This window comes from Glandiceps talaboti, chromosome 12, assembly GCF_964340395.1.
Source record: "Glandiceps talaboti chromosome 12, keGlaTala1.1, whole genome shotgun sequence".
NCBI lineage: Eukaryota > Metazoa > Hemichordata > Enteropneusta > Spengelidae > Glandiceps > Glandiceps talaboti.
The window spans coordinates 23734858-23759174 of NC_135560.1; the positions used below are offsets into that span (position 1 = coordinate 23734858).

General features: G+C 34.3%; 2 protein-coding genes across 3 annotated transcripts in view; one reads left to right on the forward strand and one right to left on the reverse strand.

Moving 5' to 3' along the window:
- The first annotated feature begins 834 nt into the window (after nucleotides 1-834).
- LOC144443183 (receptor expression-enhancing protein 5-like) lies at nucleotides 835-17636 on the forward strand. Of its 2 annotated transcripts, XM_078132566.1 has the most exons (6): nucleotides 835-1075; nucleotides 4269-4362; nucleotides 11132-11270; nucleotides 11549-11693; nucleotides 14560-14592; nucleotides 15420-17636. In XM_078132566.1, the coding sequence occupies exons 1-6, from the start codon at nucleotides 904-906 to the stop codon at nucleotides 15518-15520; spliced, it is 684 nt and encodes a 227-aa protein (XP_077988692.1). In that variant the 5' UTR covers nucleotides 835-903; the 3' UTR covers nucleotides 15521-17636. The 2 variants fall into 2 exon arrangements, with proteins under 2 accessions (XP_077988692.1, XP_077988693.1); XM_078132567.1 differs by lacking the exon at nucleotides 14560-14592.
- A 5236-nt stretch (nucleotides 17637-22872) lies between these two features.
- LOC144443534 (leucine-rich repeat-containing protein 49-like) overlaps nucleotides 22873-24317 on the reverse strand; it is a 34648-nt gene continuing 33203 nt past the window's right edge. The window contains exons 16-17 of the mRNA XM_078133057.1: nucleotides 23769-24020; nucleotides 22873-23135 (exon numbers count right to left, since the gene is read on the reverse strand). Of these exons, the coding sequence (XP_077989183.1) occupies nucleotides 22914-23135; nucleotides 23769-24020 (474 nt within the window). The 3' untranslated portion in view covers nucleotides 22873-22913. The remainder of the gene's footprint in view (nucleotides 23136-23768; nucleotides 24021-24317) is intronic.

The following is a 24317-nucleotide window of genomic DNA, read 5'->3' on the forward strand; positions in this document are numbered from 1 at the left end:
TGTGGTAATGAATTAATATTGATGGAAATGCCTTGCCAGACAACTGCCTACGAACCTTGAATTTATTAAAAGTTTCGAAATATTTTGGTAAATGTAAAACAAAAATCCTGCATGTAGATCAAGGTTTTATTTTAAAAAGTTTTAACCTAAAGCTCTTGTAATTTCACTAAATACAAAATGACGACAGAAGTCACAATTTAATGAAACATTACATTTTTATATCTTAATTCACAAATAGGCATCGGTGTTATATCCCGTAGAGGGCGTCAAAGCTTTGGAAAGATGGGCGTGGTCCTACGTCAGGCTTTCCCTGCGTGACAGCTGAGTCCACGAGTAAAGTACTAACAAACTTTTGGTTGTTAATCGTCACTGTATGTGAAAATAGAATCGTATTCATAGTTCAAATCCTACGAATACCAAATTTGTTTGCGGTATTTATTGTTTTGTGGACAAACTTTTTATTCTCAGGGTAAAAAATAAATACGTCAAGGAATCACCATCTTTCTCTTGAGGTGAGAATGAATAAAACAATTTTACTTATTCTTTCTTTACACAATTTCGATTACAGATTGACCCCTTGAAAATATAGGGTCAGTCGTGGACTATGGCATTGGGTGTTATTTCCTCTATCTCTGAATCAATAGTTACATGTTAAAGGCCATAGTTGTATTGATGACTAGAAATGTTGAAAATTAAATACATTCTGTAATACTGTATCATTTTTCTCAAAGTTTAATCACAAGAGAAACTTTGCAGACTGCGAATATCAAACCTAGTGTGAATCTATGGCTGAGTTTAGAATAACACATTACAGGTACGTGTTCCCCATTTACATTGCAGTCGCATACGAGAGGGTAGGTCAGTCTATTAAACAGCAAGGCTCCAACAACACACGGAACGATCATGGCTAGCGAAACGGAAACAAAACCCCCAGTCATCGACGATGCCGTAAAAAAACAGGCACTTTCACTCAAAGAGAAGCTTGAAAAATTTCTGTACGAAAAGAATGCAGTTACAGACGTACTTGAAAAAATTGAAGAGAAGACCAAAGTGAAGCGAACGTATTTTGTTGGTGGTAAGTAAAGAGACCTTAGCGAACAATACGAACTGTTACATCACATCACTATGCAGCCATTCATTCAGTTCACGCCTAGAACACATACTTTCCCACACAGAAAACTAGTGATAGTTACATGGGAGTCTGTAATCTGGCAGAGAGGAATTGACTATCTTCAGAATGATTTAGAAAATCATTCTGAAGATATTGTTAACGTGTAGTGATATACAATATGTACGGTACAGTATTTCACTGAAAGTGTTGCGAAAGACACTGGTCATTGACCTCTGAGCCCTTTTTATGGAGGGTGAGGGTGTTGCAAGGGGATGGGTGGAATTTCGACTATAACCAGTAAGTGACACTTGAGTTTGCTACTTTGGGAGAAATAGAAGTGAATTCGACGGACATCTAGTTCTCTAAATGATGTCAAAAGATTGGCAATGTGGCATGTTGCAATGTCATATTTGAGATTACAAATTCCGAAATTGCTGGCTAAAGATAATTATTCATATTGAAAATTTAGACATATAAGAGGTAGTATTTTTGATGTATGGTTCTCAACTTCCACTCACAATACAAATAGAAAGATGAGTATATACCCACAGGGCCAAATACATTCCTGTTTGGGGAGTGGTAATCTATGTAATAGCTACAATATTATCAATTTATAACTGATTAATGGACCATATGTGTAGTTCAATTATTTATATGTTATGAATTATTATTAATTTGCTCAGTATATTATTTGATACAGTATTTGATAAGCTCTGGGGAACATAAGAATGTGTTGCCTAGTTACAAGATCAGCTGTAGAACTTGACATGATATTACTTAGTGATTTATGTGGAAAGTATCCACATGTTTCCTTCCATTGCAATGAGGTGTTATCGCATGTGAGGCAAAGCCTATCAATGAAATTCCATAAGTGTAGTGAAAAACTTGACAATGAATATAGGCTTATTATATTGTACTTTGTGCTATTTGAAATAGCAGGATACAAATCCATTGTTGCATGCCAATATAGACAAGATAAGATATTCTAGACAATACTGGACTATGACTTATGAATAAACATGAGAACAACATCTACATAACACGTGTACCATATTGGATTCACAATCAAGTACAATTGTTCTTTTAAAATTTAGATAGAAATATAAAGTAACACATAAACCTTAACAACTTCATTCCTGGGTTAAGTTTTTTCTCTCAACATTTTGACCAACAAATGATGAAATATTTCAGTAGTTTATTTCAAATCTGCCTAAAGGTTCTCTTGTCATGCACCAACATTTCTGCGAGGACCTCTGAAGAGTTTTATATGGAACTGTGAGGAACGAGAGGGAAGCACAGATTGACAAAAAATTGTATTGATCTTCATATCATTAGCCTGTTTATTGTGCTTACAGTATATTTTGTTCAATCTCTCATATCTCTACAGTATGAAAGATTGAATGGAATAAATTGATCACTTGCTATGCATTTATACCATATAGTATACTGTTTAAAATTCAGGACTCGAATGTTTTCAAGGTGTCCATGATTTATTCATGCAGCTATTGCCATTAATGAAAGCAAGGGTCAATAAACCTTCCTGTAGGATCACCTTTTCATGAACCCTCACCATAAAGCTCTATGTACTGCATGTACCCAGATTTTTTTCTTTGCACTAAGCAGACAAGAAATGTGTACAGTAAATTTAGGTATTGTACAAAGTTCTGAGTACTCCCAAAACCTGAGGGTAATTGTATTGTGTTTGAAACCTAAAAGACAATGAGTCTCCCCAACAAATGAGTTTTGTTGAATAGGCATTGTTGCCAGGTTATCAATGCAAATGAAGAAGGTAGGAAAATGGATTGTACTCACAACGTGTCACTAAATGGATCAAGTATCTGCGTCATAAAAGTTACATCATTGACAATATGACAGTGACTCTATGAGTCAGTGGTTTATATCATTGACAATGTGACACTAACCCAGAATAATTTAGTGGTTTAAAACCATACCTTGGCAAATAGTACTTTTGGGTTGAGGTATTGTTGTCAGGCTATCATTGACTGTGTAAATAAAGGCAGCTCTTGAATGTGTCACTCAAGGAACATGTACGTGTCACTAAAGGTATCTAGTATTAGTCATCGTGTCACATGATGTCTTCTTCATTTTTGTAAAAGTTGTATCATTGCTGACAAACTGAATGAATCAATGGTTTTCAATAAGCCATACTGTACCATGGCAAATAAATTCAAATAGTACTTTTGGTTTGGGTTGCAAATGCCAGGTACTATTGGTCAGAGTTTAGGCAATGGCTGAAATGTGTTGAGAAGGCAAATGCCAAATCACTGAGTTGGTATGCTACAGTAAAAACAAATTGTCTAATGGAGATAAATACTCAATAATTCTATTGTTACAAGTTTTGTATGAACTGAAATGTGATACATTACCATGTTACAGTTGTAATGGTTATGATAGTACTCAGGAATAATCATGATTTAACACATGGTATCATTGGTATAGATATATTTGCATTCCTGTGGGTGGCAAATCTAACCTTGTCGCCTGTCAATGTTTGTTTTACAATTGCATACAAACTCCTCCAAAAAATGGTCCCTATAGTTTCTCTCAATAGTTTGTTCTTGTTCAAATTTTACTTTTTTTTCAATTTTGTTTTAATATATAATGGAACAAAGTTTCAGTCAAAATTACCTCATGAAGTAAATATGAAGACTGATAAAAAAAGTAACGCTGTGTTATAAATCTTTGGGACTTTGCTCTTACTAGTTCCAGGCCAGTAGGTCAACTCTATAATTAAATAATGAGAATGATTAAAGTGACATTCCATACTTTTACTGACATAGTTTCTATCAAACTGATTCGACATGATTATCTTCATTTCAGCTTTGAAATTGTTATTTAGCAATAAACTACTTCTATTTAGTTATGCCTTATAGAGTTATATCTTACTCAATTTCCAGTATTATTTGATAAGTGTTCAATACAAGTATGTGTGTCAAGTGGCCTTTTCACAAGGCATCTCATAAGTCTTGATAAGATGTAGTCTTTGAGTGTGTGGGTGTGCCAATCAACCAAGGTCTTTGGTCTAATGCAGGTACTTTACTATGCAATGTTGTGGGCGTACATACATTCTTTGTTATATTTAGATAGTTTTCTAAGACTGAAATTGAAAATGTGTTTTTCTCTTCTGTATTTTCAGGTCTAATAGCTGTATGTGCCCTGTATTTAGTGTTTGGATATGGTGCGTCATTTATGTGTGCGTTTATTGGTTTCCTGTACCCAGCCTATTGCAGGTAATGTATATCACTTGTGTTAGTGCTGTTTTTGGTCATAGTCTAGTAGTGCACTGCACACAAACAGTCTCCCCATCTAAGAGATGGTCATCCCCAACATCCAAAGTTACCATAGCAACATATTGAAATCTCACTGCTATTATGTAATGTGAAACCTATGACTGTGTTAACTTAATTACTATTTTTCACAACTGTTTAGTTTAATTTCAGTGGATTCACTGGTACAAGTAGTGTCAATGACAGATATATCTGGGTAGATCTATTTTAACTGTTTTGTTTTGTCCTGGCATTTATTGAAAATTATTAGAGATTTCTGTCATCCTTAGCTACAGCCATGTAAAAATAGTACTTGTATAGATTTATACGAAATGTACTTTCCAAAGACTAGTTCACATTAACATTGATTTTTGCAATTTTCATCAGTCATTCTTACCATTGAAAATATTTTTGACCTTGAAATTGTACATCTTTGTTTAGTATCATTTGATATAAATATTAAACCAGCTAGCTGTGAAAATTGAAATTAAAAACAATATAAGTACACAGTGTACTGTCATTTAAATGCAGTCAGGATTTTCAAGTATGAGAATTTTTTTTGATATAATGCAAAGTGGTATGAAATAGGTATGTGTTATCATAAACATAACAGAGTTGTAATATGCATTTTGTCAATATTATCCGCTTTTAGCTATACACATCGTACAGACATAAATCTCTTTTTCCAAGATCAACAATTGGACAGGTACATGTACATGCATAGCACACTACATAATTGAAGAAAACTGCTCTTTGAAGTTTGAGCATACAAAACATGCATTTTTAACACAGTACTGTAACAAAAAGTTGTGTACTTCAAGATTTGTATCCTGAAAACAACACCACTATACTATACTGTGTGCTTTTGTAAACTCTTCAATTCACATGTGTCAATATGAAAATGTCACTTCATTAATATTTAGCGTTCATCACATTCTTACAAAAAAAAATTGTTTAAAATGCCATAGATTATTGAAAATAATCTCTGTTACAAATGAAAATATCATTGTTATTCTGGTAATTGTTGTCATAAAACATTAATAAATGTATTTATATATGCATAGAGTTATAAATCTCAGATGTAACACTGATCAGTAATAAGACATTTAATATTGATATCATGGTGATACACTGTGATTACAAAAGGCCATCATGTTTATCTTTGTCAGGTGTTGCTATCTTTCCATTTCAAATTTATGTATGCATTTTATGTTTCAACCACACACAGATCAATTTATGCATGTCAGCCAGCATATATTATGTTTCCCCAAGGCCATTGATATGCAAATTACACAGCTGGCTCAACTTGACTCAATACATGGAAATACTAATTTTCATAGTGTACTGTGCCACAAATGTAATGTTTACCTTTATCGATATCACTCATCAAATGGTCTACCAAAGCTATTGCTATATGAATGTCTATATTTTATAACTGTTCTGTATATTTTTGACAAACTTATCAAACAAAGGAATTTTCAAGTAATAGAAATATGATGATGAGATTAATACTAGTTTTCAATACTAAGCACTCATCAAGTTTATTGACATAAGGTGTTTATTAACACAGTTACTTGGTGTACATTGAAGTGGTTTGGTATGCTAGTGTTGTAAGACATCTGGGGGAAATCAGGGCCTATAAAAATAATCTCCAAGGCAGTGTGATATTCAGCAACTTTGAACTGTTTATCTGCTACTAGTACTACAAATGTATGGTGGTGATTTGGATGGAATTATCTTACATGACTAAATGTTGTCTTGAACTGTAGATATGTCAGACACTCCTATTTCCAAATAAGTCATGTACACAATTGATAGACAGTGTATTGAACTGAATACTGTAAACTAAACAGAATAAAAAAAATCACTAATTCATGGAAATGCTATTAAAATTTAAACATTTTGTGTTGATGTTGCTGTAATTATTGCCTAGCAGCTTTTTTTTTACTATAAATTTACTGTCAATGTAAAAGTTGACTTGCCAATAAAACAATACCAATTTGAAAATGTACAACAAAATCAACCAGACGATCTCATTCACACACATTCCATGGAATACCAGCAAAAACAGATACATACAAATACTCCTATTATCCCCACACTGTAAATGACGAGACTGCAATAATCTCACAAATGACATTGTCATCTCTGCATCTACTGAAGTATTCAAGTATCAGAACACATTAACTGTTTTCACCATTACTAGTGATGTCCACACACGTACATATTCACAACAAGTTTGTACATATTCACTGAATCCAGCCAGTTTAGAGATGATAAATAATGCCTAATTATCTTGGCAAGGTCACTTCACAAACAGTTCAGTTCAATTTAAACTATTACTCTGGTAATTGAGGCTTCAGTTTACTTGAGCCCTGTCCTCATCTAAATTCTCAACTGGTTTGAAACTAAATTAACTTTGGTTCTCCTATCCCCGTATGCACTTAAATCAGTTTTGAACAGATTTAGTTGAACTGGTTTGAAACCACCTCAGGGGATGGTTTGAACGGATTCAAAGTAAATTGCCATATAGATAACTACTAATTACTATAGTAGCCAAGGACATTATCAAAGCTAACTACCAGACAATTGGTCAGTAGTTATTGAAACAGAGATGTTAGCTAACTACCAGACAGTTGGTCAGTAGTTATTGAAACAGAGATGTTAATGTGGTGAGAAGACATGGGCCTGGTTGTTTTGGTTAGAAACATATTATTTATTAATTTTCAATAAGACATTACTGTAGTAGTTATGGTTCGTAATAGAAGTTTTTGAAATGTCTAAAAATATTTAAGTATAAGTAAATTGAAAAATTGATAAACAGACTAAGAAGTATTATGATGATATTAATTGCTATACATATTGAAATCTTTCACTGAAATGTCAATTAAACTGGAAATAATGTTATATAATATTAATGGAGCTGTACAGGGCTTCTGTCCTCTCACATTGAATGAATCCACAAATTGTTCTAATACATTCATATCATATTCATCTCACATTGAATGAATCCACAAATTGTTCTAATACATTCATATCATATTCATCTCACATTGAATGAATCCACAAATTGTTCTAATACATTCATATCATATTCATCAAGAATTAAAATGACTCCATGTGAGGTGATGACAAGTGAGACCTCACTCAATCATCAATGTTATCATATTCACAGAAAGCTGCAAACTAGTGCACACACACATACACATACACATACACATAACAACAACACAGGTGTTAACCTTGGAATGATAATAGTATTACATCCAGGGATTGGTGAATATATCATTTCTGGTGACAACATACATCTCATTAATATTCATGCATTTTATTGTGTGCAGCACTGTACTGTTGCTGTGATAAAAATAAAGCAATGCCAGCCTCGTAGCATGTGACTCATACCGCCATTATTCTGTCATATGACTATATGTGAACATGTTGTTGCTTTTATTCAGTCATCAATATTGGCATCACCAATTCTATAATTGCATCGAAAGGTCACTTTTCACCAACTTTTTATGAAACAAATCTATTTCAATATAATTAAAGAGTGATTTCTCCCTGGATTATTTTTAAAAACTGAAAAATTGAAGATTACTATGCATCAAAATTGACCATAAATACAGGACTTAGGACAAAAAAACATGTCATGTTTACATAAAACATATATTTATTATTGGAATAATTCTAAATGTATGATGGAAATGAAATGAAAAGAAATTAGGATGTCATGACTACTGAAAACAAAGTCCCAATAGCTGGAAGGGTTAGATATTTTTTGTTAATTTTTGCCCATTGAAAATAAAACAAACCTTTACTGGAAACAGTTCTCTACCTTTGTTTAGCTGAATTACATTTAGTTATTACTGATGGTACTGATGGTGTGACTTGTATGTGTAAAAAGTACAGATAAACAGTCTATTTAATGGTTTGTCAGTTAACTTTTGAATTTGAGGGAAGCTGATCTGACAAGGTTTGATTACAAGACGATCATACATAAATAAGCAAAAAATTATTTTAAAAAAATGATTCCACTTCTACAGGCATTAAAGCAGTTAGTTTTGCAACAACTATTATTATTATTATTATTAATATTAATGATTTTTCTTGAGCTGTATTGTGAAATATGTGTAGACAAAATATGTATTTGAAATATTTAATTTTGAAATGTCAAATCATAGTTATGTAGTAATCTCCATTAGTAACAGTAGGACCTCTTTCTATACTTTCCAGAGAAACAGCAGGACTGTAAAAACAAGTTTATTACAAGCAGACACCTCAAGTACAGGAGTGCACTGCAGTCTAGTAGTCTGAGCACACATTCCAGTTTAAGCTAGCTCCTCTAACATATAGTCCCCAGCCATTAATACTAATAGCTAGGCCTCCCTGACTCCCCAGACATTAACAGCCAGGCCTCCCTGGCTCCCCAGGCATTAATTGCCAGTCCTCCCTTCCAGAACTAACATTTTCCAGAAAGGGCTTTATAGCATGTCAGCTTTACCAGATATATGGTGTTCATTACGTCACTTCCCAACCTTGGATAGATAAATGCTATGGGATGGATATGAATTTAATGTTTTGTTCCTGTGGCCTGCAAACAGTATTTTGATAGTTACTGAAAAGTTGGACTCCTCAGACAGACAGACAGACAGACAGACAGACAGACAGACAGACAGCTTTGTCAACAGATTGTCACACAACAAGGTCACTATCATTGTATACTATGTAATCACCTCAATCACCCAATCAATACAGACACCCACCACACTATTTATAATCATGCACTGTATAGATACGACCTTTAACCTGCCCAGGTCTAGGTGGTTGACACTGAAGTGGTCAGTCACCTCAATATTTGAATATTGGATGGAGTATTGGGTGGAGTCACACTGTCCTGTAGGATTGTTATACATGTAACATGCTGTTTTTGCACAGTGTTTACAGACATTATATTGTGACTCCACAACTAACGTTACTGTTGTTAATACTCCTGGCAAAAAATGTAGTCATTGCCATGTTGTATTCTTCCCTGAAAAACACTGATACTCTGGTATTTTATTTAGCTTAGAAGTTATGATTATTGAGCAATGTGAAAAAAATTGATGTTACTATATTAATTTTCATGTGCATAATTTAAGTGTAGAATGTGTAATATTTTAATCTGGTGTCCTTCCATGGGATAAAGTTATGTCACACCTGAATTAGTCTTAGTTGTCATGTTTCCTTTCTAAAAGCCTCCCCAAAAGAAAATAAATGGAAAGAGAACAAAAGCTTTGCTGGATAAAAAAAACCTGTAGTGTGCAGCTAGATAATGATTACTATTGAGTGTAGGCTTCCAGAGAATTCAATTCATTGACTGTCTACATTTACATGTATTTTTTCATATCATTCAGACAGCCTCCAACAAATTCAGCTTTCTGTTGCATCTGGTTAGTCCAGAGACATAACTAGAAATGTTGTTCACTATATACTGCCAAGTCAGATAGCCAAGTCTGTAGGCTATACTGTCAAGTTAGATAGTCACTGATTGGGCTATACTGTCATGTCAGTACATGTATGTCAATTCAGATAGCCAAGTCTCTGGGTTACACTGCCAAGCCAGATAGCCAAATCTGTGGGCTACATGTGTACTGTCAAGTTTGTATGTGGAGTCAGATAGCCAAGTCTCTCTGCTATACTATAGTCAAGCTAGAATGTCAAGTCAGATAGCCAAGTACATCTGGGCTATACTGTCAAGCTAGCATATCAAGTCTAGGTTTTAGATTAGTTACTGATAGACTAATTTATGAGAGGGAGGGGATGATTACTAATTTATAGAAGAGGGGATAATTTACAACCAGCAGAAATTATATACTGTCTATCTGATGAGCTGAGGAAACTACATTTTGTGTTGGTGGCAGCCAGCTGTATTGATTGTGTATTACTGTGAAAAGAGATAATATCAACAAAAGAACAAAGTCCACCCACAGAGAGATGATATACATGTATATACAATTTTTGGCTGTTAAAAATTTCATGTATGTAAAACAATGACTATTGGTGTCATGTTCAGATTTCTGTACTTCATTGTACTGTGAATAGAATAAATGTTAAAAGAATTGTAACACTACAGGTTTATTTGACTATTTGAAATTTTTTTCAGTGTGTATTATTTGGATTGTTAGATACTGATTATATTCAGAATTCTCTGAAATAAGAAACTTGTTATCTTCAGATTCTTCTAATAAATTGGAATTTTTTCTTGGATTTGAAATTTTGCTATGGAATGAGAAAATGGCCATTTTGGCACATTTCCAAGAAGGTCCCAATTCCATGATTACTAACCATGCATGGTTCAATTGTCATATAATACGTGACACTGTACATGTATACACTGTCATCAGGTGTATCAGATGTTAGCATGACCATAGAGACCCCCCCCCCCCCAAAAAAAAAAAAAAGAAGAAAAAAAGAAAAAAAAAAAAGAAGGTTGGTGGAGGGTCTGTGGTATCAATACTATCATATGACATAATACATAATGAAACTGAGAGTTTGTATTGTTATTTGTTAACACAACTGAACTGATGTGGTTCAGTATAAGTAGTGATACAGGCACCACAAATGCCTGGGTATTAGTTGCCTTTTTTCAACTAAGGGAATGATTTGTTTGTACATAGATAATTACTAGTTGAGCATACAACAAAAGGAATGAATTATCATTAAATTAACATACTTTTATTTATATTAATTTCAGTGTGAAAGCTATAGAATCAGATGCCAAAGATGATGACACACAATGGTTGACATACTGGGTTGTATATAGTGCTTTCAGTCTTGTTGAATTCTTCTCTGATATCTTTCTCTTTTGGTTCCCATTCTACTATCTTGCTAAGGTAAGTCATTCTCTCTTGTCAAATACTGTTTTTGTGTGTATCGTCAGATTCCATTTAGTGAACCATGATATTGGTAATGCTTGTGTCAGCCAATCCTACTTGCATACATACATGAATATTGAGTTGGTTTTGGTAAGAAACTTGGTTGCAAAAAAATTAGCACTTGGTAAAACTACATGTACTATGTGAAACTCTTGGGAGATTGATGTTTTGGTTGACTTATACATAAATGATTAATTGAGAGATTTAACAAATGTGAAATACATTGACTGTTTCAGCTGTTGTTCCTTGTCTGGTGTATGGCCCCAATCAGTGCTAATGGTTCCCAGTTCCTGTATCACCGTGTCATCAAACCATTTGTCTTGAAGCATCAGAAGCAAGTTGATGAGGCATTGGACAAGGTGCAGGATGCAATCGGTGAAGGTAAGATATGTCCTTCATGTAGAAAGTCAGTTCTTCATGTAGTTAGACAGACAGACAGACAGACAGACAGACAGTCAGTCAGTCAATGTGTTTTCATTGGACAAGGTGCAGGATGCAATCATTGAAGGTAAGACATCTGCTTCATATAGAGAGTCAGTCTGTAAGTCAGTAAGATGCAGAAAGTGAAGGTAAGACATCCACTTCTTGCAGTCAGTCAGTCAGTCAGTCAGTCAGTCAGTCAGTCACCAATGTGTTTACATAATCTTTGTAATAAGTGAAAGCTGTTATTTCAAACTACTTAGAGGTATAATCTAAATGACAAAATAAACCTTGTAACATACAATGTATTAGATTTGCTCTGGAAAGGTTTTCAGCTTGCTAACTAGACTAAGGTTCAGTGGGGAGCAGGTCAATATCTGTCTTGTATACAGACAGTCTAATCTGTAAAGTTTGTCCAGTGATGCAAATAAAATTGAACCTAGTGAAATTCCAAATTGTTTACAGCTATGTACCTTCCAATTTGTGTAATGATTTACTGACACACGCACACTGTGATGTCCTAATCTAGTGGAACATAGGTGGAGCTTATCATGTGAGATAGAAATATACCTATAAATGCCAGCAATTTTCTAAATTTCAAGCTTTCATCCCTCACCAACTGTACTGAAATCTGTTGATAGAGGGCACATTCTTAGGAAGGATGTGTTAAATGTAAACCTTGATATTAATTTGTCAGTTTTTTAGTGAGCCTGGCAGATTGCCCATCAGTATAGCAGACTGGCTCATTGCCCAGAACTCAGACACTATCTGACTAGAGATAGCAGGTGTAATACATAGACGTACTCTAGGGATTAGCTTGCTGTCAAGTCATTACATCATAAATGGATTAGATTATCTGTGCTGTCTGTACAGATTACCTAGGACTAGTTATAGCCTGCATTATAATAAGCTGTTTCCATAGTTATAAAAAGTATAGCTACATCATGTACACTGAAAATCTGGAAAAAAATGTCCTCCCAGGTTACTACTATTTTAGGAGATGAGAAGAAAAATGTACTGGTATAAACAGTGAAAGGATGGTATATTGTATGTAGGGGTTCATAGAGTACTTGAGTACGATATGTACAATTCAGTTTCCAAGCACCTGTAGGGATGAACCTTATGTTATTGTGTGTGTATCTTTTGTTTTCTGTCTGTCTGTCTGTCTGTCTGTCTGTCTGTCTGTCTGTCTGTCTGTCTGTCTGTCTGTCTGTCTGTCTGTCTGTCTGTCTCTGTCTGCCTGTGTGTGTGTGTGTGTGTGTGTGTGTGTGTGTGTGTGTGTGTGTGTGTGTGTGTGTGTGTGTGTACAATTTGTATAATTGATGTATGTGTATATATAAATGTATGTGTATATGGATGTATCACTGCATGAAAAGTGGTGTTTCCAGTTTTGTATACATGGTCACACAATGGAAATGTGGCATTTCCAGATTTTCGGCAATTCCATTGTGTCTACGGAATTATCTAGAAATGCCACCCTTTCATGCAGTGTATGTCAGCATTAGTGTTTACTGTATCTGTACAGTCCATATGTCAGCATCACCAGTTAGATTAAAATGAATATATATTGACACTGGTAGTGTATTGAGGTAAAGGGGAGATAGTTGATTTTGGTATATATCAACATAGCTTATTTATGTAATCAAACTATAGATGTATATAGGTCCTGTCATTAGTCTACTCACTTTCAATATTTGTAGCAAGTCAACAGCTGGTAGGACATACAATGTAATTGATGTTGTTCTAGTTACCATTTACATTCTAATACTTACAGCTGCTACCTCATTCTAAAGATAGAACTTTAGCAGAAGAATTTCGTTGTAGTCAGGGTTATGTTGTCATGTCTGCAGTTATGAAATATCTGCATGTGATAGTCACAAATCAGTCTCAGGACCACTTTGAGCTAGACATGTAAAGACAAATGTTGAGATTTGATAGATGGATAACACTAGACTAAAGTATAATCTACTTGTCTTTCAGTGTAGACTGTAAAGTAGTCCAACAACATTCCAAGTACACTTTTGAGTATGAACAACAGTGCTTCTCAGTAATATACTACTCAATGTTCCATTCCTGTATGGGACTATACAAGGAGGGATGTGGTGTACACAAGAATGTTGTCTTAGTCTTTGATATTTCTATCCTGTGCTCTGTTGAAAGTTGTATGCTTGTTTGAATTGTTCTGGTTCTGTTATGTTGATTATTTTTGTGGTAAATTGTTCCAATCTCTGATTATCTGTGGCACAAGTGAGTATGTGTGCCAGGTGTTGGATGAAACTTTTGAGTATGTGTGCCAGTGGTATAAGTATTTCTGAGAAATAAAATTTGATAAAAGAATATTTTGATTTCTGCAAAAAATGGCATCAAATTAGTCACCAGACAAAAGAATTTCCTGTCCTGGCCACTACAGCAAGTGTTCCCAGTCCTGGCGACTACATCAAGTGTTCCCAATCCTGGCAACTACAGGAAGTGCTACTGGTTCAGCTCTTTTAGAAATACTGCTGAGGGTATCACTGTTCTCAGTTAATATGGCATACACATACACTCCCTGGAGTGTGATTTATTTTGAATGATTAGCAGAGACAATGTTTTGACTCATTTTATATTTTCATATCATGAATACCAGACAACATATCAATTTCAATTGTATTTAATATTTATTATTTTAAAAATAAGATTTTAAGATAGGAGTGAACTGTTACACTGATGCATCTAGTGTAATGCCGTATTATAATTTTATGTATTATTTTGATGCATGGAACTATTTATTTTATTTTAATAATTATTTTCATTTCCCGTCCATTCCTTACTTTCACCCTCATCCAAGTAATGAGGCAATCCAAACAGCTGGCAGGCGAAGGTATAGTGAGATAGCCTAGATGCATCTAAAAAGTGGCATGTCTAGAATGTGAAATACTGGATGTATTTAAGGGATTTTTAGTATATGGATGTAAAGTTCTCTATTTTTTTGTTGGGTTTTAGATGAGAAATGAAGGATAATGTTATGAGAAGCTGTTAAACTTTTTTATTGGGTGTAAGATTAACTTACTATTGGTTGGGAATCTCTTTGATAATGCATCATTGATGTAGATATCTTGTGCAACTAGTAACAGTTCTCTTTGTTACCCAATGACTCTAACCATATTTTGAATTCCCTTCTTAGAATTAAGATCTGATATGACAATATCACTTGTACTCTCTTCTCTCAAATATGTTTATTTCCTAGTCGAGAAAGTAGAAATTGAAGAATTTCAGTATTTCTAAAATGAAAGAGAGCTAAAAAATATCTTTTGTTTGTTTACTAGTATTTTGTGATATTAGTACCAGTGTATGTTATTAGCTAGATACCACTTTTCAAGTAATGGTATTCATAGGATCTATGTGGTATTAGAAGAATTGCATATGACCCATGTAGAGCTTGGTGAGAAAGGAAGTCAACACTATTTTATACCAAGTTTTAGATCGAGTTTGATATGAATATTGCATGTTAAAACTAGAAATACCATGCATACAGATTTCTGAACACTGAGATAAAATGATTGTAAATTGTGTGAAGTAAGGTGTCGGCTGATATAAAAGTTAAATTCCTTTTATTCTATTACACAGCATGTATATGAACTATTTGACACACACACCCTATGTCCTAGTATTTTGTGTTAAGATGGTTGTATTTTTTGTCTTTTCTAGCTGAGGAAGCTGCAAGACAAGCTGCTGCTGATGCTGCTGCTAAAGCCGCCTCTGATGCTATTTCAAGCTCTGTGAGTGACGGAGAAAAGAAAACAAACTAGACACCAAGTTTACCAGCAGGGATGATCAACTGAGAAAATTAGGACATCCGAACCATCAAGAAAAAGTCATTAACAAGCGAACATTACATAGTCCACATTTCAGTGTTTGTATTTATTTGTATCCGCTTGTGTTCGTATACTTTGGATGATGCTTGCATTCAACAGAGTAAGATTAATGTAGTATTAGTAATACACCTTCTAATCTACATGTACATTGTAGTAACCAGGAAGTCATGCCTAGTCATGTCGCCAGCACCCTGTTTTCGACCAATTGACTGGGTATCTTCTGGGGACAGTGATGTTTAGATATATTGTTACTGATGAATGAATGTAGGCACCATCCAATACTAGGTATAAAATAATAATCAATCTATATATAAATCAAGGGATGTAATGAGTAGATACTTGTATTATTGTTCAATGTTATAACTTACGTCGTTTTGTAGAATTTAAGAGCAAATTGGGCAAGGGTATTACACAGATTAAATTAATGATACAATGATATTAATGATATTACTAGAATTATTTGTCCATTTTTGATTATTAATAGTAGACATTTAGACTCTGAAATGTGCACAGTTGACTTATGAGATACAGAGTGTTCAAAGGTTGGCAGTTAGATGGGATACCTTGCAAAAAAATGCTTCACAGGATCTTTGTGTAAAGTCTTTGCTCAGGGCAACATTTTTTGATACTTTTTTCTAACACTTTCAAGCTACAAACAGAAGAGGAATGATAGAATGGCAGAGAGTGTGATGCCAATCAAAAGTATATTTTATGACAACAAGGGTGCTAAGCCGCCTCGCAATATAGAAATGTGTTATACTTTCTCTCTATGTATCCAGGTTTTCTCCAAATTTCTTTGTGTTCATCAATATTTTTCATATGAATTATTTTCTATCTTTACCACAAGCTTCTATCTATGTAGCATTACAGGTGCATATATATTAGACTAACAAATACACAGGACATACACATGTATGGCAGTTGAGGTAAATCTTAGTATCATTTTGCTGTTGTTGTCAGCAACTATGACACAAGTATAAAATGTGTTGTGTTAAATTAAAATATGATGCATTCACTCATATTCATTTAGAAATGATCTGAATGTTAAAGGGTGGCAGTGACTGTACATTATAGAGTGCTTACACTTCTTTACACATTTGGTTGTCACAGGTTACGACATTGACCTGTTGTCACAACGACATTGACACTTGACCAGAGATCATGACATTTGAGACATTGCCAGAGAATATATTATGCATGGCATCTGATGTATACTTGTGTCATATTTCTTGTCACTGATATGTTCACATGATTGACACTTTGAGACACGTTTGGAGTGAATTCATGCAGTGCTTGTAGATAGCAGAGTCAATTTACCTATATACAGAGGTTCCTGTACAGACTATGTAGGCAGTTTGTGTATACCTTTTTACAGCTTTATTCAGAATTTACATGATAAAAGTAAAATAAACTGCCATCAAGGGGCATTAATAGCATGTCATTTCTTGATTGCACAGATAAAAGGATTGATCAGTTTTAACAAGAGATATAACTACAATTGATGTATGCATATTGATAGATTTCATTATTGGATTAAAAACATGTAAATACGGTGTTCAATGTGGTTCCGTTGTCCTTAAAGGTATCTTCCATTTTACACTTTATAATCATCAATTTAATGAATTCATTTTTTTGTCCAATTTCTTGATTCCATGTTATTGTCAGTATTCAATTCCATTTATTTAGTAGTCGATACACATATTTTGATTTCTTATATTTCCATAGCAACGTAAATTAATAGTTTTCAGTGTCATCCATTTTTTGTTTCCAATCATTCACAGAACAATATGGTGAAAATGCTTGATTATAGTTACTGTATAACTTGTGATTTTCTTTGACCAAATCAGTGGTTTTTGTTGCCACATTTATGTGGTAATACCTATAAGCAAACAACAACCAGGTGATTAACAGCAAGCCAGGATATTTGGTTGCTATAGCAACACGTATAATGTATAGTGATCATTTGAGTCATCTGTTGAACAATTCACACTTTCTTGTGTTTTGGGGATTTGATCAATCAATGTGAATAAAAAACCAAGTTATGGGAATCAAAGTGTATGTTGTACTTGTCTGTCAGTTGAATACAACCTGTAGCAGCCAAGTAAAGCGATTCAAACCAAGTTATGGGAATCAAAGTGTATGTTGTACTTGTCTGTCAGTTGAATACAACCTGTAGCAGCCAAGTAAAGCGATTCAAACCAAGTTATGGGAATCAAAGTGTATGTTGTACTTGTCTGTCAGTAGAATACAACCTGTAGCAGCCAAGTAAAGCGATTCAAACCAAGTTATGGGAATCAAAGTGTATGTTGTACTTGTCTGTCAGTTGAATACAACCTGTAGCAGCCAAGTAAAGCGATTCAAACCAAGTTATGGGAATCAAAGTGTATGTTGTACTTGTCTGTCAGTAGAATACAACCTGTAGCAGCCAAGTAAAGCGATTCAAACCAAGTTATGGGAATCAAAGTGTATGTTGTACTTGTCTGTCAGTTGAATACAACCAGTAGCAGCCAAGTAAAGCAATTCAAACCAAGTTATGGGAATCAAAGTGTATGTTGTACTTGTCTGTCAGTAGAATACAACCTGTAGCAGCCAAGTAAAGCGATTCAACGCTTGTTTTTATGGCATACAGATCTGAAATAAACACAGTTTCAATTAGCAAGCCTAGTATGAGGCCCTTCATGCAATGACATCAGCATTACAACTAGGATTACCAGATTATTTTCACATCCAACAATCTCAAGTCACTGCTTCCCAATGGTCACTTTGTTTACATATTGACACCAGTATGGGGTTATATGCCTAGCAACATGACCACACCCATAACAACAGCAAAATAAGTGTTTATTGCAAAGATATCAACAGATATAGATGATTCATTGTTAATCATGTGATGACACTTGTTAAACACAACTGAATCTGGTCTCAGAATTGAACTGGGACCAGTCCCAGATTGCATTTTAGAAAAACAATCTAAGTGCATTTTGCATTGGTGTTTTTGAAATGATTATGTCTTGATTCCCTGACACTAAATACACATTCAATTGTTTTCATGACAAATTTTCAAAATTATATGTCATAAGTGCCTGTGTGTAGACCAACAAATACAATGACAACATTGAGTAATGACCAAATCATTTATTTCATTAAATCTCAAGTCTGCAAAGCAAACATAGTACAATATACTTTGACATTCGGACTTCTTCAAATCCAGAAATCCAGAAACAAATGAACATCACTCAGTAAATTCATCCACATATTTGAAATAAAAAACTCCATAATAAAGTTGTTTGCTTGTGTATATATACAAACTATTACACTAATCATCCACATTGAGTAACCAGCAATCAACCAATATTTACAGTCAAGTTAAATCATCAATATTGATATGTTGAGAACAAAAAAAAGAAAGTCCAATCATATATTCATAACTTTTTACATTTAACATCAGAGGTAAAATATAAATATCTGTTTACAAACTTGCATATTTGATATATTGCGTCAAAACATCAGATGATGGTGATGGCAAATCAAGAGATACGTTGTGTGGTTCAGAAATTGTACTCAAATCTTGGATAGCAGAAGAGTCCTGTATCAATTGTATGGCAAATTTACATTACAAACTGTAAATGTTTTACATTAGGTACAGGCCAAGTGAAAGTATATAAATGGGAATGTACAGTAGTTATTTTCTGGTTCAAAAACCTGATAACTTAAAAATTGTACTTAAAACTTGACGTCAAACATTTTCCTGAAATGACAGAAACTTGTTTTATGGTATTAAAGTACACTTCTACACCTTCCTATATATGTCAACATCAGTATTAAAATTGTGTTTTTGCCTCTAGCTGTGATGATTGGGAGTGGGGGGTGGGGGGTGGGGGTGGGGTGTAGGATTTCTCACTTTCCTGTACATGTACTCTAGTCGATGTTTTCCTTATCTCTCATGTGACTAAACAAAAGAAAAAGATTGTGAAATATTTAAATTAATCTTGCCAAGGTCTTCCTTGAATTCTTGTCAAATGATATGGTACAAGTACTAGTCCAAGTACACCATGTTAAAATATGGCAGGGTTTTTCCATTGATATCATCAAAGTACAGCTGACTTTTCTACCACAGACTTACAGCATATTATTACCTAATGATGAAAGCCACAAGACTTTGTACTTGTTCCACAAACAAAACTGTTTATTACCAGCATTTATTATATAGTCTTTTGCAGTGGTTTTGTAAATATTTCTTTCCAAAAGTAATGTCTTAAGTGTCAGCAGTCCATGTGTGATGAACATAATTTTGTACAGGGAGAGGCAACAAGACATAGGTGTACTGAAATAAATACCACATAAACTATTACTATCATAAACAGTCTATCACCCATTCATTGTTATATTTTCACACATATTGGATGAGGTGATTGATTTCAAACAATTCAAATATGTTTAAAATTACCAATATATTGAAATTGTTGTTTTTGTTTTAGTTCAAGGAGACAAGTCCAAGATTTACTAAAAAATCAGCATTTTTAAATATTAAAAGTAGCCCACATTTCGGCTGTACACAGACAGCCTTTTTCTAGGGCTTGGTGTAGAGTAAAAATACTGTTGTTTTTACCAAGATTGGTGTCCATGTGAAAGGAAGAAATATATACAGACATACATACATGGGAATACTCCATGTATACCACACTAAAAGTAAAATTACAGTTATTAACACTGTATGTTTCACACTTCTATTATGTACATCTAGTGACCATCAAGCAGCTAAAACTTCTCTCTTTCCACTGAAAGTATTTTTGTCTCTTTCAGCATTGTCATTTGGAATAAATAGTGTTTTCTCTCATGTAGGAACCTCTCATGTACCTAACAGGTTTACAAATCATTGACACTGACTTTTTAATCTTTTTCCTTAGGGGTTATTTGTTTGTACACTACTAAGTACAAGTTGGTCCTCTTTCTCCCTAGGGGGTATTTGTTTGTACACAACTAAGTACAAGTTGGTCCTCTCTCCCTAGGGGGTATTTGTTTGTACACAATAAAGTACAAGTTGGTCCTCTTTCTCCCTAGGGGGTATTTGTTTGTACACAACTAAGTACAAGTTGGGAGAAAGTGGCTTGTTTTGAGTAAATCATCTACACACTGTCAAGTTCACATTGATGGTGAATTCACGATGAATGAAGTACAGAGTGCAAGGCTTGGCTGGTTTATTCGAATTACAAATTTTACATCACTTTCTCATGGCTAGATGGTCGACATTTCAAAATGAATACAGTAAACTGAAACATTTTCACTTTATACTTCATAGTCTGGTAGAAGACTGAAAACATGTATTCATTTAGAATGTCTGATTACATTGTACATTACTAGAATACATCACACTTAGTAATGTGCAATGTCAGTCTTTCAGTACAGTTGTAGACCAAAATTTAGCAGATTTTTTTTTGGAAGAGAAAATGTCCACATTTGCAATATTTGCCATTAATTGAGCAGACGATTTTCTGCAACTATAGTTTCATCACTAAGTTTACAGCAATTTTAGTTGAATGTAAATTATGTTCAGTATTAGGTTGAAACTAACAAATACAGAAAGCGCAGCAGCAAGTTTGTTTAGCAAATCTTTCTATTACGCTTTTCACTTGAAGCTTATATTACTGATGACCAAACTTATCAAATTTGTGTGCATCCCAAAATACACCCAGTGGTGCAATTAAAACACTCTATGCAATACAAATAAGCTAACAGCTACCAAGAACTACCTCACTTTGGCCACTTAAACATTCAAGTATTTGTTGTGAATGGTTTGGGATTGAATGAGTTAAAATAATGTGTTTTTATAGCTTCTATATTTAATAGATTGCACTGAAATAAAAGTGAGTGCAAGGCAGTGATCCAATATGTGTGCACCACTCAAGACTAGTCTAATCTGCTTATAATAATATACCATGCTTTTAGCAACATAAAGACACTGAAATTCACCAAACTATATATCAATGGAATATTGTCAGAATACTGTTGACATGTTACATGGTAACAAATATAAACTGTGAAAAAAACACTATTGTGTTTGCTTGCTTGTGGTACGCAGGAATGAGTCAAGGTTTATGCAAATACATACAATGAAATCAGTGTCAGTAACTAATCACAGTATAAACATTACAGGAGCCAGGATCCCATGACTCTCTTTACTGATACAATGCTACATAGCGTAACAATCGAGTATGACTGTTACTGTTACATTATAACTTCCACAGATATAAAGAAAACTGATACATACATCACATGAACCTACATCAAAGGCACACACTCTTGTTTTTGTATATCAGTTGTATTGTTGTTTTAACCTAATTTTGTCTTTGCATGAAGTCTTTCCTTAACTATCTCCATGCAAGCAAACACATCGGTGTTTTTTCATGGGTTGTACATGTATCTATAAGAATATATTGACTTCCTGCCAAATGGACCATACAAAGGTCTTGGAAAGTTTGGATGTCTGTGAAGATGTCCATACTGTGTTTTGACAGGGCCATACAGCTAAAGTTATCCTTTGTGAGCTGTATGAACACAGACAGTCACTTTCAGGTCTACAGTAAAACTGATGACACAAGTTTTCATAAACGATTTGTTGGTGAATTTCAGCAATGGTGGGTTGGAGATGTTGGAATGTTTTATGAAATGTTACTAAAGGAAAACATGGGCAGTGTCAATTTATCAGGCTTTCAATATTCTTCTTTTTTAAAATCTTAAACTGAGTGGGTGGTGGTGGGTGGTTTCTGTATGTGATTAACTTAGTAATTAGGCAAATAAAAACTCTTGTACATGTACTCTCTATAAAAAGACATTGTATCTAAATACAAGTGACAGTGAAAGAGTTTGCAAGCATAGCAGAATGTAGAATACCACTCAGATATCGAAGTTGGTGAGAGTGCGAAAGCACAGTAGAGTCTAGAATATAACTATTTCACATCTAGATATAGGATGTTGTGAGACAGTGCGAAAGCACAGTAGAGTCTAGAATATAACTCTTTCACATCTAGATATGGTGAGGTGGTGAGAGGGTGCGAAAACACAGTAGAGTCTAGAATATAACTTCTCTCATATCTAGATATGGGGGAGGTGGTGAGAGGGTGCGAAAGCACAGTAGAGTCTAGAATATTACTTCTTTCATATCTAGATATGGGGAGGTGGTGAGAGGGTGTGAAAGCACAGCAGATTGTAGTAGTTACAACTCTTTCATATCTAGATATGGGGGGACGTGCTGAGAGAGAGTCTAGAATATTAACCCTTTCATCAGTTACAAACCTTCTACTATCTGGTAGAGAAGGATTTCAAAGGGTTAATTTTCTTTCTGAGATCTAGAATGTGATTCTAAGTCTTGTAGACATTTTCTCATGTATTTATCTGTGTTGGACATTTCTACAACTGCGTTATGTACCATCTCTATGAAAAGTCTTGGCCACACTTGTTGGAGTGCTGACAACTTGTGGTCAACCAAGATGGCTTCTGATGTTAACTCTTTCACATAACTTCTTGAAAATAGATTTCTCTGTCTTCTCTCCTGAAATTGAAAAAAAATAATTAAAAATGATGAAAATAAATGATGGTAATTGAAATCTATGAAGGTTACTAATTTCAAGTGACTAACCAAATTGGTAACTCCTGTTACGTTCAGACTCATTTTTGAAGACATTTTTACAAAAAGAAGTTATAGTTCATTGACTTCATGCTTGCAGTTTACCTTCAAAGTAGTCTGCAAGCAACATTATTTTTTGCTGCAAGAAACAACTTAACGCAACTTGATTTATTTCTGTTTTGAATTCTTTTATAAGATTAAGATTACAGTAGCACTGAGAGGTGTATTCAGGTAAGATAGTCAGAGTTCACATTCTACTATTCATAAAATACTATTAAATGTGGGCAAAGGTTGTTTGTGCCTGTCGGCTTCTTACTCAGTTCTTTTGTTGTGTGTTAACAATGAAATAATGAATGGTTTAGGTAATGTTAGCAATGCCCTCAGAGGACAAGAAAGTATGGTTGCCACATTGTGAAAATGGCCTAGGCTAGAATTTTTATGTATGATGAAAACCAACCAACCAACCAATCAACCACCAACCTGTGCCATGAGTGTATGGTTGTTATTTTGTGTATTAACTGGTCAAGAGTTGTGGGTGTATGATGTAAACCAACCAACCTGTGCCATGTCTGCTAGTATTTCATCACAACAATACTGAAGTCCAGCCCTTCCAACACTTTCAGATGACGTCTTCATATCTGATGTTAGCTGCTTCCTGGCTTTCAGTTCTTGATCTGACAACACCTGGTACTGTTTTCTTTTAGATTCTCCCAGCAGAGTTAAAAGTCTGGACTGAGGTAGTTCTGAGGTGGTGATATGAGACAATGAACCAAACAATTTCTCAGCTTGGACTATGTCTGACGCAGTCACCTGAAATCAAATCACAACATTTAGTCTTTCATTCTGTCATGTACTTCACAACCGTTTCAGGCATTTTATGACCTTGTATTAACCCTTAAGATGCAATAGACTTTTCATGCAAAAGACTCCCTAGGCCAAGGACATTTTTCCACTACAGAGGAGGATCTTACCTACTCTACAATTATCAACTTTAACTTGAAAGGAAAAATAAAACATACAATCAATCCTACTTTTTTCTTTATCCAACCATATATGCAGACATGGCATTGTAAAACATTCAAATTTGAAGCATAAAGATTTATCAAC

Bases quoted from the DNA above. Each gene is read 5' to 3' on its own strand.
- LOC144443183 (XM_078132566.1), top strand. From the start codon at position 904: ATGGCTAGCGAAACGGAAACAAAACCCCCAGTCATCGACGATGCCGTA. The intron at 1,076-4,268 runs GTAAGTAAAGAG...CTGTATTTTCAG, and splicing joins GCGAACGTATTTTGTTGGTG to GTCTAATAGCTGTATGTGCC. The intron at 11,694-14,559 runs GTAAGATATGTC...CCCTCATCCAAG, and splicing joins GCAGGATGCAATCGGTGAAG to TAATGAGGCAATCCAAACAG.